Here is a 16,269-nt window from a genome sequence, read left to right on the forward strand (position 1 = left end):
AAAGAGTTCTTGTGACCTTTTACAAGTGCAAAAATATCAAGGCTATTATCGTCAGCGATCGTCAGCTAAAAAACAGCGATGACGTACATTTGTTTTGCCGTAGGCCAGAGACGGCTGTGTATTTCCGCAACACGCTTTACTCGCTTTTGATTGGCTGGCGGGGAGGAAAAACCGTGCGATTGGCCGAAGGCACTAAAAGCCTTGAATATAAATTTGCTCAAATTTGCATTTTGGCTAAAAAGGAGTTAGCCAAGTCATATTGACGTATCGCTTAGCAGCGATAAACAATTGAAAGGTTCATGCAAATTTGGTTTTCTTCTACGCAAAACATTACGTCTGTCCTTTCTTTGGTCATGTGCGAGGTGCTATTCATGCGTGATAATTATGGCGGTCGGTTCGAGCTGAAGCAAATGAAGATCCCAACTGAAATCGCCTACTCTTTGGAGATGAACGAATATGAAATTGGAGGTGACAATTTTCACGGTGACAAAGATGTAACTGGAGAGGATTCTGATGAATTCGAGCGGGATTTTTATAATGAAATTGACGAAAACGGAGAGATTTTGGCGGAGGACGAAGATGGGGACGAAAACGATATTTATCGACAGTTAGCTCAAAAAGAGAAGGATCTTCTCTTGGCAGCAGAATTGGGAAAAGCTTTGTTGGAAAAGAACGAAGAAATCAGTCAGAAGTATGAATTATTACAAGAAGAGTATTCCCAAGTTGTCGAAGTAAGCCGTTTGTATTTTTTTGTGGTCGTTCTTTCTGTGCGCGAAGTTTGTTTTGTCATAGGAACAGGTTGTCAATAAGTGCTAACGTACGCTAGGATGAATTTTATTACCGGAAAGTTTTAACAGCAAATTTCTCATTTGTTTAGGAACTGGAACAGGATAAATACGAGTTAAGGTTAAAAGTGGAACGCTTGCAAGACGGGAATGATTCGAGAGTCCACGAACTGCAGGCGGATTTGATAACGCTCCGAAATGAATTGAAAACACTTCAGTCGAACTCGATGAACGACAAACAAAGCAAAAGGGAAACGTTTGCTGGACTAACAGAAGAGAATGAACAGCTTCATTCGGATCTTCAAAAGGTGAGTTTTTTCGTTTGATGATACAGTAATAAACTTGTAAAAAGTTTTAAATTTGGGGCGGAGGTGGGGAGTAAACTTCTACTCTTTATTTTGAAGCAGGAATGCATCCAAGTTTAGAACGGCAGTAATACCGTAAAACTTGCACGCGATTTGTTTTTAGGATACGAATACACAAGGAAATGTTGTGGTTTTTTCACCGGAAATTTTACGTGTAAATATAAAGCGATGACGAGTTTTAGTCGGATTAGGTTTTTGTGTCTAAGGAAACCTGATCCCTTTCGTACGTATGGATTGTAATTCGAGCTGCGGGAAGAACGTTTTAGCGTTGTGGTCGACTTTCGAAGTGGAACTACATCGAAGTAAGTCTTTATTTTAAGCTAAATAGAGCCTTTGGCCGCTATACGAATGGTTCTACTAGCAGTTTGTTTAGTGGGAATTGCACTCGTTTGAATAGAAGACTGCAAATGCGGTCGAAATTGCAAATTGAATTGTCACCAAAATCTTATTTTCACCTTGTCAGATTCGCTTATGTTCTCTTGAAAGTTAAGTACATTTACGCTGAAACGGAATGATTTCGCTCTCCGAATGCTGAATCATCGCTTAGTAGATGTATTTATAAAGCAGACTGCTCTTATCTCTAGATGTAATTTGATTTTGGGCGCTTCTAGATCTTTGTAGTTCTAATATGCATGCTTTAAAGCTTACGCACCAGCGTTCATTAATTAGGAACATTCGCGTTGAAACTGTTATCTGCAGAATTCTGCTTCAATGCTAGGAAACTAGAACCCCTTAAAACATATGTCAAGTCATTTTAGTTATACTTATATTGCTCGCAAAACGAAATCGCGTGCAAAAATTGCTGTTACTTGTTGATTTCAATCTGTCATGTACATTTCATCAAAGGGACAACTGCCCTTGACACATTTTAATTGCCCGCTGAAACTGTAACAAGCGGGCATCTTAGAAATCGTTTTCACTCTCAAAATATCGGATAGAACTGTTGCATTTATTGGCTTTCCTACTATATGAGTGTAAACCAAAAACATATCTCTTGTATGAGGCTTTATTTAGTTATTAGAGATCGTGCATTGATATATTCTTAAATTTTTGTTGAATAAAAACTCTGTATTGGCTTCAGAACAGGCACTGAGGCCAATATAGTAATATTACAATATTGAGAAGTTTTCTAAAGAATAACACCTCATTTTTCAATGTGATAGTTTTCTTGCATGAGTCCAATAACAAAGAAAGGCCATGAAACATTAAGAGTCCATTCATTCAACAAAGGATTTGTATACTGCTGAGAGATTTTTTATAAACCATGTGCGGAAAGTTCTTTTGTTTATTATTCTGCAACAAAAGGGTCTTCGAATGGGTGTGATGCATGGGTAACCTCATGATCAATATGTTTGAAAAAATTGTGTGTATAAAATGTGAATATTAGCCTTTTTGAGGTTACATAGCGGCAAGGATTGAATTTTCTTGTTGTTTAAAACTGCGCTTGCAAGAAACCCACGTGGAAAGATAAAACAAAGTTTTTAAAGAAAGGCTACGTGATGACAACAAATTATGATTGTTTTTGAAAATTAGAAGCGTCCATGTAGAAATAATTTCTCCATGGGGTACTTCATGTATTGTATTTAAAAGATAAATAAGTCACGCAACATTAATTCTCAAAATACAGCCGAAATTCCTTGAAAAATTAAACAAACTAGAACTTTCTTAGTGTGGCATTATTTTTATTTCTGTGAGTAGACTGAATAGATGGAATTCCTTTCTTGATCACATAGCCTAACTTTGGCTATAAATCAAAGTTAAAAAAAAACATTTGAATGTAAAATCATTTGAATTTATAATCAAGACAGTCATTTCTGTTTTAATGGGTCTAATGGACTTCCGCACTTCTGTTATACTTTTAACTAACTGCCAAACACATCACAACACTTTGATAATTTTTGATTTTATTTAAAGTTCATGCATTTCTGGATTTCTAAATGCGTTTCTGCTATGTTGGTTTACATTTTATGTTTTGTTTCCAAATAAAGCTTTGATATTTTTTTTATCATGGCACACTAATTTCGTGGTTTTGACTTGTTATAATAACTAAAAAAACACAGTTAGACATGTATTTTAAATTAAAACTTAAACAAAATTCCATTGTGCCCCACCAACAACCTAATGTGGGTTACACATAACAGACTGACAAAAATGGTCACTACGTCATTTTTTTTTTTTTTATTCCCTTATTTAAGTGCAGTGGGCACTTGTTGGCTAAGTTAGAAGACTTGATAGTAATATATTTTTACCTCAAGGTTCTGACAATAATTTTATAAAGTAATTTAGAGCACAGCAGGACACATTTACATTAGTATAAAAAGGTAAAATATGTTCCACTTTGGGATTGTAAAAGCCAGTTAACTCATATTGGAACTGCAAGCACTTTGCTCCAGTTTTGATAACACTGTACAACTAGCAGATGAAATTGCTAGTTCATCCTTCACTGCCATGTTTCCCCAACAATTATCAAGTGTCCTATATACACCAGGGCTGAGTCACCGTGAGAGTGAAGTGTCTTTATCGTGAACAATGGATTGTTCTGCTTTGAAGTCATTGTTAAATTGATGAAATGTTCCAAACTGCATTACAGGTGATCGCAGCCCTCATGTAAGGTTATTTAATAGAAACTTCTTAAAATCCCTTTCAGCTGTCTGAGATAAAAACAAAAGGATTTTACAGTTCTTTGTTTAAGGTAATATAAAGCTTTCCCTTAGGAATGCAACAATTATTAAACCAATCTACACTGTAGCTTTGTCCATTATGTCCCGTGGATGGGAACTGACTGCTGTTTAAACGTAACAACAGGAATGTAATGAAGCCCAGTAGGGTTCAGTTTTGGCACAGTAGAGAAGTTATTCAACCATTATGTACAAGTTATTGCTTCTTGTCAAATAAATTCTTATCGCTGGCTGATCTGGGGCTGGCAGTACTAGTGGTCCAAAGCAGATACAAAAGTAATGGTACATTAAAAGTCTTTTGCACTGAATTGCCGATCACAACTTAATATTTCAAGGCTTGTAATCACTTACGACGCAGTCACAGTCGTAGTTATAATTGGAGACATAAGAGCCCTTATGACCTGGTGAGAATCGAAGATCAGAGTTGTAAGTGAAGTCATAAGCTGGGTGGAATCAGAGTTGGAAGATTCAGAATGTTCCCATTTTCTTTTGATTCTGCTTATGAGTCTGTTACGTATGATACAGTAAACTAGATTGACTGAGTCGCAAGCAGAAGTGGAAGAACAAACCAATCACAGTGCTAGCTCTCAGGCCCTCTGAGTACTTCCTTCCTGCTTGTAACTCCAACAAGTTAGTTTTCACTGGATCATAAGCAATGAGTCATAAGCGGAATCGGAAACCATGACTCTACCAGTTTGAATTTCACTAGATCATAACACTCTGTGCTTCTGATAACGACTCAGACTCCATCACTTGTAAAACCCTGAGCCTTAGGAAAACTTCCACAATGAATAATATAACCACATTGCATATCTGGGAAAAAATTAAAGTACGACTGACAGCATTAAAAGCAACATTATTATGCTTGTAGCTGGGTTGTGCACAGGGTTCAGTTTGAGTTTTAGTCAGTAAAAATGTTGAAGTCTTTGTAAGTACAGAAAAATAAATTACTAACTGCAGACTTAGAATCTGATTTCTTGAACTCTTGGTATCTCAAAACTCCTGATTTCTCTAACTAATTTTCGTTTCCCTTGGATAGATCTTCGAAATTTTACCCCCAATTTGTCGAAACTCCAGATTTCTTGGAGCAATTTTCGTATCTCCTGGAGGCTTGAGAAATCAGGATTCTACTCTAGTTCAAAAGCAGGTGGCAAGAATGGCAGTGAGATTCAATTATCATAGAACTTTAGGTGGTAAATTACATTTGGATAAGCCGGGAGACCCAAATGAGCCATGAAATGTTCATGACTCGTGAGGTTTGCGCAACTGATTGAAGTTGCTGGTAAAATGAACAAAGAAAGATAAAGGATTTTAAGTTTACTTTTTATGGTCTCCATTAGACTTCTTAAGTCTGTAACTTAAGTCTCAGTCTACGAGATACAAGTGGAGAATTTATACTATGTTCATAATTTTGTCAGACATCCTGTTAACGAAAAGAAATGCAAAATAAAATTTAATTGTTAAAAATGTATCTTGGACTGCAGTTTCGAGTAAAATGCAGTTAATTAATACTCATTCAAAAGGCAAGTATTCTTGTATTAATAATTTATCAGAAGCAAAAGAAGAATTAATTTTTGGCCACAATATTCATGCATGTCATATTCATGGGAAAAAAGAAGTACAATTTTGGTGCTCCTGTTTTTCAAAAATCTGTGTGTGTTAAATAGTGAAAGGGAAAAATTAACGGAATTTTCTACTTGGAAATTAAAAATTAGAAAATGTGCACAAAGGAAGGCAAATTCCAAATTCATTGGTAATTTATTTGTGAATTTAGTGGTTTGGAAGACCTATATTTAGGTACCTTTTATTTTATTGATAGCATCATAACTTTAGACCACATTAACCTCAAGTTTCTAAATTTGTTAAAATTTCTAATAGACAATAACAGTTTTTTTGTTGTTACATAATAATAATTATAGTTTTCACACAAAATACTTACAAAAAACTTACATCTTATTTCATCTAGCCAGTGACTTAAGTGATATAAATAACAGATAACTAATATTTTCCAGCTGTTTTTTTTCTAGTGTTAAATTTTTGTGGTTACAGTGTATGTCTTCAGATTTGCACAACTGCTGGTGGCAGAATTAATGCAGAACATTAATGAATAATAATTAGGTAGCCTTACTACATGCAGATGTGTAGTTTGCTGAATATTAGGCTTATTGGAGCTGCTTCATAATCATTATATAACATGAACTGTGTTTTGATTCATCTGAAATTTTTAAAATCCTTGCTAATTTATGCTGTGGATTTTTTTTGTACAGAGAGTATTTTTCTTATATTTTTTTATAGAAGGGAAACTAAGTGTAGAGATTACCTACACTCCCATTATTAATTCTTCTTTTACAAGATATGTACTGACATCGAGAACAACAGGCATAAAAAAATTCTATGGCCCTGTTAGGTTCAGGGAAGCCAATTTTTGCACAGTCCAAAGGGGATGCATGTAAAAGAAGTCATAGAGTTTGCAGGAAAATATTACATTTCATATGGACAGTGATCTTGACAGAGTAGAGGTCCTGTTTGGGGGGTTTCAGGGATGTCACTAAGAGCTGGATGCGGGCTAATTTTCGCGGCTAAAATAGAACTTAAATCCGGCTGAAATTTCACATGAAAACAAAGACTTAGGTAAACTTTTAGAGCTGCCAAGGCCAGAAAAGCCAGCTGGGCTTGTTGATGACCCGGCTTGGTGTTTTCTTTGCTATATCGCTGGGTTTGCATGCCTCCTGTCTCAATAATTCAAACCTTGTAATGTTAATGCTATTTTGTAAGGTTGGCATATCACTGTAAGAATTTTTTCAATGACTGACTCAAGTAACTTTAGTACACAAAGCAGGAGTTTCTAAGGCATTTAACAAGGCAATTATAACTGTTTTTTGTTGTCAATTTATGACTGATTAAAATTTTGTGACTTACAGAAAACAATGGATGAAATTTTTTCACCAATTAACAGATTTAAAATGATATGAGAGACTTAAATAGTGACAGAATGGAAATTAAAACTGCCTTAAAAAAGGCTATTTAACCTCAAATTTTTGACTGTTTAAAATGTTTCCACTGACAAAAATATTTCAAGTTATGAAATTTCAAGAATGATTAAAATTATAAAAAATGATGCGAGTGACTTAAGTACACAGATCTAGAGCAGGATTTTCTTTGGCAGTAACTGTTTTATATACTGTCAGCTCTCTGAGAAAACGATTTTTGATTAACTTTCTATTATGGCATACTACCTTAAAATACTGGTTAGAAGCCCTGGGCTTATACATTTAACTTCCTATTATGCGGTTTAGGGTGGGCTTGCATCTGGGGGGCCTTATATCTAGAGGGGCTCAACGCGTATAAGTGGCATGAAAAAAACTGTTTGGAAATGACCTGACAAGAAATGACTTTGAAGCAACCCCAAAGTTTATTTTTTTCCTTAGTGGCCATTTGGCCACCATCTGTTCAAGTTTGGTCACCAGTGAAAAATTTTAGTCACTAAATTAAGCTTACCCCTTTAATCCTTCTTCTCAATTAAAGCTGGCGACTAAATTTGAACCGAAGTCGCCAGCTCCAAAATTTAAGTCACCATGGCAACTAAAATGGTCTTAACTTGGAGGGTTGTGAAGGCTGATGCAGGATATATATTTAATAAGAAAGCCACTCTCTGATCAAACATTTTAAACATAAACATAAGATTTATTCAAGATGAGAAAAAAATATGAGAAAATACATCTTGAAAAGGGAAACATGAAGTCGACCCTGTGATGTTTCCCTAAATAAAAATTAAAAATCGCGATTTACTTTGTACCAATTTAAAAAATAACAAAAACTATGTACAAAATATTTACTGGTAAAACTATTTAAAAACTATAGGACAAAAAAGGAGGTGGGGAGGGGGGTTAATCCATGTGGGGAGAATGGCTTTACCTACTTTTGAATCAGTCCAAGCTCCCAGCTTCAACAACAGACCCTGATAGTCATGAACCATTCACATAAACAGTTTCTTTTTGTGCAAATGTTATCACTGCCTATATTCATTTGAATTACAGTGTTTTGCAAGGTCATTTGGTAGTTAATATGGTAAAGTTGGACAGAGGAGGGCTTACTTTTGTATATCCAGGGAGGAGGGAGAGTGGCTTATAACCAGAATATGTATTTTTTTTGTAAACTTAGCCAAAAATCTAAAATGAATAATGCTAATTTGCCGTGAAACAATATGCACCAGGACAACAGGGAATAAAAAATATCTGGATGTGAGTAAGCCATGCCAGGTGACCTGGCCTTCTTTCCTCACTTTTGAATTGCTGACTTTTGTCAATTTTCTGCGTGACTTTTCAATGTTTGCGTGCAGCACTAGAAGCCTTGAGGCTTTTCTTGGATTCTTTCAACAATCCTAAGGAGTTTTCTTCGTCCTTTTGAAAATTTAACATTTGCCGGTTGCTTTTGTGTTACATTCTTGTTCCACGTGGAATTTGCGACTTGGCAGTCTGCCACCTTGGTTTTTAGTGACCTTTCATTACAGTACTTGGAACATCTGGAATTCCAGATGACAGCATAACACTGTTTGCTAAAGAGTCAAGCATGCAGGGGACAGCAGCCCGGGAAGCCTCCTTCAGGCACCCCAGTAGCCTCGATTTGGATTTGGAGCCACTTGTCAGGGCCCCAAGTGGAGTCTCACACTCCAGGGTTCTCAGGGAAAGTCTTTTATGTTGCAGTCTTATTGAAACTTCCAAAGAGGAAGGTTGATTCTGAAAGCTATTGTTATCTGAGTGAGCAGTTGTTGTCATCTGAGGTGGAGGCACAGAGCACTTCTTCCCTGCCATCCTCTCACTCAGTTGCCCTTTGGCTGAAGGAAACCATAAAAAAATATTTAATAATAATAAAAAAAATAAATGGGAATAAATGTTAATTAAAAAAAAATAAACAGCAAGTTAAGGGGCTCAGAAGACACAAAGGTCCCCAAAGAGCACAAGGAATCTCTCCAGGTGCACCACAAGGGCATGGTGGGCTTGGAAGTTTTCTCTTCCCTTGTCAAAAGATTTTTCCTTCGTCATCCTACAGTATTCATGATCATGTTGTTGATCCTACGCCTCAAGTGCTAAACACTGACCATGATATGTTGGGCTCTGCAGAGACCTCCGTTACCATTAAGGCATTGGAGTTTAAAGCCATTGAGTCCCTCATCAGAAGTTCCTTGAGTGTTACATTGAGCACTTTGATGTCACCTCCAAAATGCTCCTTCAACAGCTGCTCTCCGAGGTGGGTTAGGGTAATCAGGAGTCGTCGCCACTGCGAGCCCAGATGTTACTCAATCTCAAGCTGTCACAGGCTATCCCAACTTGCCAACATTGAGGCTAAGCTTTTGGGTAATGTGGTGCTCTCTAGAAGGGATTCATTTCTGGCCTGTTCTAAAGTAGCAGGTGACCAGAAACTCAAAAAACTACCTGTCTACTATTTCTATGACCCACACCTCATTGTTTGAGGGTCAAGTCACTCCTGTGGCAAAAGAACTGGCTGAACTAAGGACGCAACTTTGGTTTTTCAAGACAGAAGGGCCACAGTCTCCTCCACTCCTGCAGGACAGTGGAACCACTCTTCCTTGTCTCATAAACACGGGCTCACCCAGCTAAGTCTTATGACTTGCACCATTCTCTGCCAGTTTCCTCTACTCGAGTGATGCCAGCAAAGTGTGGGGGCCTTAAAACATCAGGTGCCCCTGCAAAGAAGCCTAGAACAGGATCAAAAAACTTATGACTGGACAGGGTGGTGGCCTCCCCCCGGTCCAGCCCATCTTTTCGAAGTAGACCTACCACTCCCTTAGTTCCTGTGGGCAGCTGTCTTTCCCCTTTTTCTGGACCCTTGGTGGTCCATAACAAGGGACCAGTATGTTTTGCATCTTCTCCAACATGAACTTCATCTCAGTTTTGACTTCACCACCAGCCCGGTGCCCCTCCCTCTTCCAGAGGCCAGCAGCAAGAGAGAGCTCCTAAGGGCCGAGATTCTAGCCATGTTGAAAAAGGGAGCCATTGAGAGATTAATGAATAAGTCCTCTCCAGGGTTTTAAAGCCTGTTGTTTGTAATCCACAAAAAAGACAGGAAACTTCACTTGGTAATAGACCTGCGATCATTGAATTTTTACCTAAAAAAAGGAGAAGTTTCACATGGAAACACCCGTGAATCTGCACCACTCCATTCAAAAGGGGATTGGGTGATGTCTGTGGATTTGACAGATGCATGTCTGCATGTTCCAATCCACCAATTGCCAAGGAAGTTTGTTTGCTTCTGTTATCAGGACGAAGTAATCCAGTTTCAAGTTCTGCCCTTCAGTTAGCCCGAGAGTCTTCACCCACATAGTAGAAGTGATGATGGCCCATGTTCTGTCACTGGGCTTTCAAATTCACCATTATCTGGCCGACTGGCTCTTGAGGAACCAGCGGCCCACCTCAGGACTTAAGAAACCGCCTGGGCTGGATACCCAGCCTGGAGAAATCAGAGATAATTCCAACTCAAGACTCTGTCTTTATTGGCACACGTTATCGAACTGATCTGGGGCTGATGTTCCCTCTGGCAGTTTGGTTCCGAGAAGCAGTGGGTCATGCTTGTTGGGTCCTCCTGGTGAAGTATGTGTCAGCTCGGGACTTTCTTTCACTTCTCAAAAGGTTGGTGTCTATGGCAGATCTGGTGCCCTTAGGTCGTCTCAGATATCAGCCTTTTCAGCTTTACTTCTTAGCTCACTGGCGGCCCAGCCAGGGTCAGCTAACAGTCCTGATCCCATTGGATTGTCCCATTTCTGAATTGGTGGACCAAGCCGTCCAATGTTCTTCAAGGGAGACATATTCCGGCTCCTCCCCCTCAGTTGGCCATGTACACTGATGCTACTTGTGGCCCCACTTCAGCACTGTCAGCCTTGGCTTCCAATGCTACTAGGGTTGCTGGTGGACTTTCCCCTGAAGGTGCCCCTATTACCATGACACCTGAGGCAACCTCAGTGGGGGATATTTTGCAGCCATCCCCATCAGGTTCATCTGTTCGCCAGGAGCTTATCCGGCGTGGCCTGCGAAAGCGACATCACTTGATATTCCAAGAACTCCCCCCTGGGGTGTTACTCAAGGAACAATCTTGCTAGTTGAATTAAGCGTAGTTCCAGTGTCAGTATTTTTAAGTCATCTCTGAAAACTAATCTTTTGAAACAATATTTTATTTCTTAGGTATAATTTAAGGTTCATTATTTTATTTTATTTCGTAATTATGCGCTGTAGAACTTTTGTATAAAGCACAATATAAATAACTTTTATTATTGGTATTATTATAATAACTACTTTACAGGCATGCCACTGAAACAGAGGAAACAAACACTTATGCTTGTGTCATTAGTGAAAAGCAGACCTTAACTTTTATTGTTTAAATTAAAAGGGCACCCTGTAAAATTTGCTTTTGTGATTGTTATTTTCAGGCAAAGACAGAAAATGAACAACTTAGAAGAGACCTTGGTCTTCTTAACAAACAACTTAGCAGAAAATTTAGCTTTGATGAGGATCGGTTACAACAAATGGAAATTGATGAGCTCTCGGAAAAGGTAGCTACATCCTTTTAGTTATTGAACTGAATGTATTTTTTTACTCATTGGATTTTTGGGCAGGAGTGTGCCACCCTGCTCTCCAAATTCTGACATTATTTCAGGCAAAAATATTTTCTTCTCCATAGCTATTTCAGACCTGGCCGTTTGCATATCTAAGGTGGTAATATAAATTACATTATTGTATGAAATAATATATTTTTGAGTTACTCTTCTTTCTCTCTTCATTTAAAGGTTTTTTTGAACATTTTTATTGCTATTATCAAACAGATTATTTTCAAACACACTACAAACATTACAAGGTAGCTGCTGGTTTTGCTCCCAATTGAGTTTGCGCTGTCTCAGTTTGCACCCACCTTCAAAGTACACTTACCATGTTTGCTCCCAAATACGACCATTAGATTGATCAAATGTATGACCCAGAATATTTCTCATTCTTTAAGCTTGAGCAAAGGAGGACTACATAAGTGATAGGAAGGTTTGAATGCCAAAAAGGTTGACAGGTGACACAGGTGCAAACTCTGTTGGGAGTAACCTGCGATCAGGCGTTATTTTTCTCGCGGCGGAGGGGTCAACAGAAAAATGAACGCCTGATACAATTACTTGTCGAGTCGTCTGTAAAAAGTCCAGAATCTGGACTTTCCTTTTTTTCTCCTTCCCTCCGCCGCGAAAAAAAGAAAGCCTGATAGCAGGTTATGTTGGGAGTGAAACCGGCAGCTACCATTAGTCTCCATCATCCCCATTAATTATTGCAGTTTTCAGTGAAATGCGAACTCTGAAATCAAAATGCAACAAACCGGATTGCGTTTTTCGCTGCCGTCAATCATAATTATGGCGACAGCTAACAAACCACAAAAAACAGAAACAAACAAAATGGATCGAAATTTACCAATCACAACCCAAAGACTTGACCTTTTGACCCAATTGAAGCGAACTTCTGTTTCCCAAGAGGTTCGCTAAGATGATTGACGGCAGCAAAAAGCGTAAACCTTTGGTTCAGGATTGAATTTAAGAGGTCGCATTTCACTGAAAACCACAATAACAAAACAGTAACACAAGTTACATTTCAAAAAAAACACATACAATTTATAACCAGAAGACAAACTCATATCCAGAGTTCCCCATCAAATGTGGTGTAAATTTATGGAATCACAAAAGTTTTGTCAAAGGTTACTTAGAACAGTTTTGAGTGCCGGGTAGGTCTTAGCTTAAAGTCTTACTTTGTGATCCATAGTACTTTAACATTTTAAACTTTGAAAAGTTGCTTTCTTTACATAAGACATAAATAATGGTGTGGTTATACAGTAGAACCCCAATTTCTCCAACTATTCTTTTATAAAACTTTTTGAAAACTCGAACCAATAGTGGTTTTCCTCCCGTCCGGCAGTCAGACACTGTACACCTGATTTCTCAAACCAATTTTCATTTCTCTTGGAGGTTTGAGGAAATTGGGAGTCCACTGTATTGACAAAATGATCTCTGTTACATCGTCAGTAGCCAATTATATTGTCTTGTTTTTCTTTTCAGGCCACCAGGCTAGAAGAGGAGAATTTAAGCTTAACTAAAACGGTCTCTGAACTGGGTACAAGCAAGGAAACCCTGTCAAAAGAAGTAGAAGAACTTTTAGCAAAGAATCAGTCATTAGAGAAAAAGCTGACTTCAAGCAAGGGGCAGGTATGAAAGAATTTCCTAACCTGTTTACCTTTCTTTTAACCATTTAAATCGTAAGTTTGATGTATAATTCAAATCTCCCAACTAATTCCTACCTGTTTTTTAAAATGTTAGATGAGAGAATTTGGTTGTACCTGATTGTTACTTATTTTCGCAGGAACTTAATTTCAGGCATTTTTTGCGGGACATAATTTCCACGATTTGGCCAAAACAAGAAGTTTAAAACAACAAAAAAATACGATTAAAACGTTGAAAATAAATTTTCAGGGGTCTTTTACTTCGCGATTTTTTTGAAAATTGTGAAAACTAAGTCCCATGAACAATAAGTAACAATAAAATACATCAAGATAACATCCCATTGTTGACAATTTTATTTATTCCCATTTCCTGTCTGTGTGAAAGTGATAACGGAAAACTCCTCAAGGCAACAAACGTGTTTAATTGGCAAAATATTCCCAAGGGCTCATGATGTTGAAGCACAAACTCTACATGGAAATCTGCAAGCCCTTACACACCAAAACCCTAGCCTGTTCCAGGCTCTCGGTAGTTGGGGAACAGGCTACCAAAACCCCTACTCGCACTGCACATGTTAAAAAAAAAAAAATTGCACCGGTTATCGGCACACAAGATTAAAAACTTAAAAACATCTCCAAGCGCATGCTTTGTAATCGCATGTTACGCCAGCTTGTCACGCAACTATGTTCATAACACCTTTCTGTTTCGATAACAATAAACTTAGGAGGGGTGTCACTTACAGGACGAATTGATCAGCAAAGGTTTGACTTCATTGTGATTCAATCTTTTTTTCACTCTTCTCTCTCAGCTTGCTCATTGTGAAGAGGAGCTCAATGAGTCCAAAGATCTCAATGCATTTCTGCAGGAACAGATTGATGAGATCAAGATGCAGGTGAATATTAATAAATGTACTTGTACAGACCGATTGGGAGAAAAGGCGGTAGGGGTAGTATTAGACTGTCCACAGCCCTCTATTTTTTCGTTTTTTTTTTTTTCGATTGATGAGCGCGCGGTGAGAACGGCGAAAGAACTGGACGCCAGCGCAAAACGGAAGAAGCAAGGGGGTGGGAGCCCCTCCCCCCACGCGCTCACGCTTCGCGCTCGCTTCTTTTGCTTTATTTGCGTTGAAAAATCGAGAGGCTGTGGACAGTCTAGGGTAGTATACCTTATTTTCTTAATTTGTAGTTCCATAAAATATCCATACCCACCCTATGGAAGGTCATTGGAAATTCCGGGGGGGAGGGGTCTCAAAAGCCAAAATTTTTTAAAGTTAAGTATGGGGCTTAACTGGAATTTCCAGAGGGGTGGGGGATTCAAACCAAAAACCTTCTGTGGGAGGGGTATGGATATTTTCTGAAACAACACAATTATAATTAGCCATGTTCAAAACGAGCAGGGGACTGGGTACGAATATTCAATATCGATTGCACTGAAAAACTGGGCCCGTCATCTGAAAGAGCATCCAAAAATTAGTAACTCAACCAAAGTTGAGAGTTATTGGTTTAAACGCATAGGTATGGTTCACTTTTAGAAATTGCTAAAATAAGAGAGCTTAGTATGGATTGGAGGGACAGCTGTCCATCCAGCCATACTAAGCTCTCTTATTTTAACGATTTTTAAAAGAGTTCCATGCCTTTGCGTTTAAACCAATAACTCTCAAATTTGGTTGAGTTACTAATTTTTGGATGCTCTTTCAGATGACGGGCCCAGTTTTTCAGTGCAATCGATATTGAATATTCGTACCCAGTCCCCTGCTCGTTTTGAACATGGCTAATAAGGACATGCCACTGGACAAGCCACGTGGGAGGCATGGTGGCCTAAATGTTAGCATGCTGGACTCCAGAACAAACACTTATACTCAGGATTGAACGCAAGTATCGTTCAATAAGTATTTCACCTTACACCACTGTACTAAGCCCTAACTCTAATTGTTGTGGAAAGACACTGTGTGATCATTATATTTAACAATTATTCCACGAGCGCACGTTGGATATGAGATGGTAGAAAGCCAACGAGGCGCGGTAGCGGCAGCGCCAAGTTGGCTATTACGATTTCATATCCAACAAGTGCGAGTGGAATAATTGTTTTATTAAAAACGCCCAAAGAATTGCAATACTTGAGCTCCCCAGCTGTTTTTGTTGACGCATATCGGCTACCATACTTGTGGTCAATGGTATATGAGCTCACATACCATTGCCTGTTAACCAATCAGAACGACGCAGGAATTGCAATATACCATTGCTAGTTTTTAATTGGTAACCGGTAAAAACTGATCGTCAGAGAAAAGCACAAAACAGTTGAACCTCTCTAATCGTATCTATAACAAAATTCTCGATTCTGATTGGTTCTGCGCGTGCCTATTTGTTGCGTAATTGGCGCGTGATCACGTGGGTGTCCAATTACAGGTATCCAATTTGAGCAACTTTAAATTGGATACCTGTAATTGGACACCTACGCGCGTCAATCACGCGCATATAAATGGTTCTTTCTTGTTGTTTTCCCACTGTTTGTACAACCAGTTAAATTTACCATTGACTTTTTCACACGCGCGCTTGGCCGATTTTGAAATTACTCGCCCGATTACTCTCTGAATTGTACTCCACTCAGTCCAATTACTATTACTAATACGGACACTTTTCCCCTGTCCCTTCGGTGTCCGGATTATAGAGGTCACCATTGGACATTCTGGCCATATATGAGCAACGTGCACATATGTTGTATAACAAGAGCTCATATACCATTGCCTCTTAACCAATCGAAACTCAGGAATTGCAATATACCATGGCTAGCTTTTAATAATTAGTAAATAAACCCCTTCAGGCGGCTGGTATATTGGAGGATAATGCCCGAGGCTGAAAGATTGTCGAAAAATGAACAGTTGGCCGAGAAGCGTAGCTTCGAGGGCAAATGTGAAATTTTGAGGACAATCTTTCAGCCAAGGGCATTATCCTCCAATATACCAGCAGGCCAGAAAGGGGTTTATTTATTTTATAACCCTCCGATCAATTTCTTCATCGCGCTTTATCGCCAGTAAATTTATAGGAAAAAACCTACGTAATAAACCCGGCGTAACTGTGGTTGAAACAAATGTAAGTTGATTGGTAAATGTAGATTGGTAAATGTAAGTTGGTAGTTTTATAACTGTGAATTCATTAAAAGTTAGAATTAAATAAGGTGACTTAATTCGTTTG

The 16,269-nt window shown here is 38.4% G+C and overlaps 1 protein-coding gene across 1 annotated transcript in view; it reads left to right on the forward strand.

Moving 5' to 3' along the window:
* The first annotated feature begins 233 nt into the window (after positions 1-233).
* LOC144647159 (uncharacterized) overlaps positions 234-16,269 on the forward strand; it is a 28,192-nt gene continuing 12,156 nt past the window's right edge. The window contains exons 1-5 of the mRNA XM_078506916.1: positions 234-731; positions 878-1,093; positions 11,270-11,392; positions 12,920-13,066; positions 13,887-13,970. Of these exons, the coding sequence (XP_078363042.1) occupies positions 300-731; positions 878-1,093; positions 11,270-11,392; positions 12,920-13,066; positions 13,887-13,970 (1,002 nt within the window). The 5' untranslated portion in view covers positions 234-299. The remainder of the gene's footprint in view (positions 732-877; positions 1,094-11,269; positions 11,393-12,919; positions 13,067-13,886; positions 13,971-16,269) is intronic.

The sequence above is a fragment of the Oculina patagonica genome, chromosome 3 (genome assembly GCF_052425735.1).
Source record: "Oculina patagonica isolate OP01 chromosome 3, crgOcupat, whole genome shotgun sequence".
NCBI lineage: Eukaryota > Metazoa > Cnidaria > Anthozoa > Scleractinia > Oculinidae > Oculina > Oculina patagonica.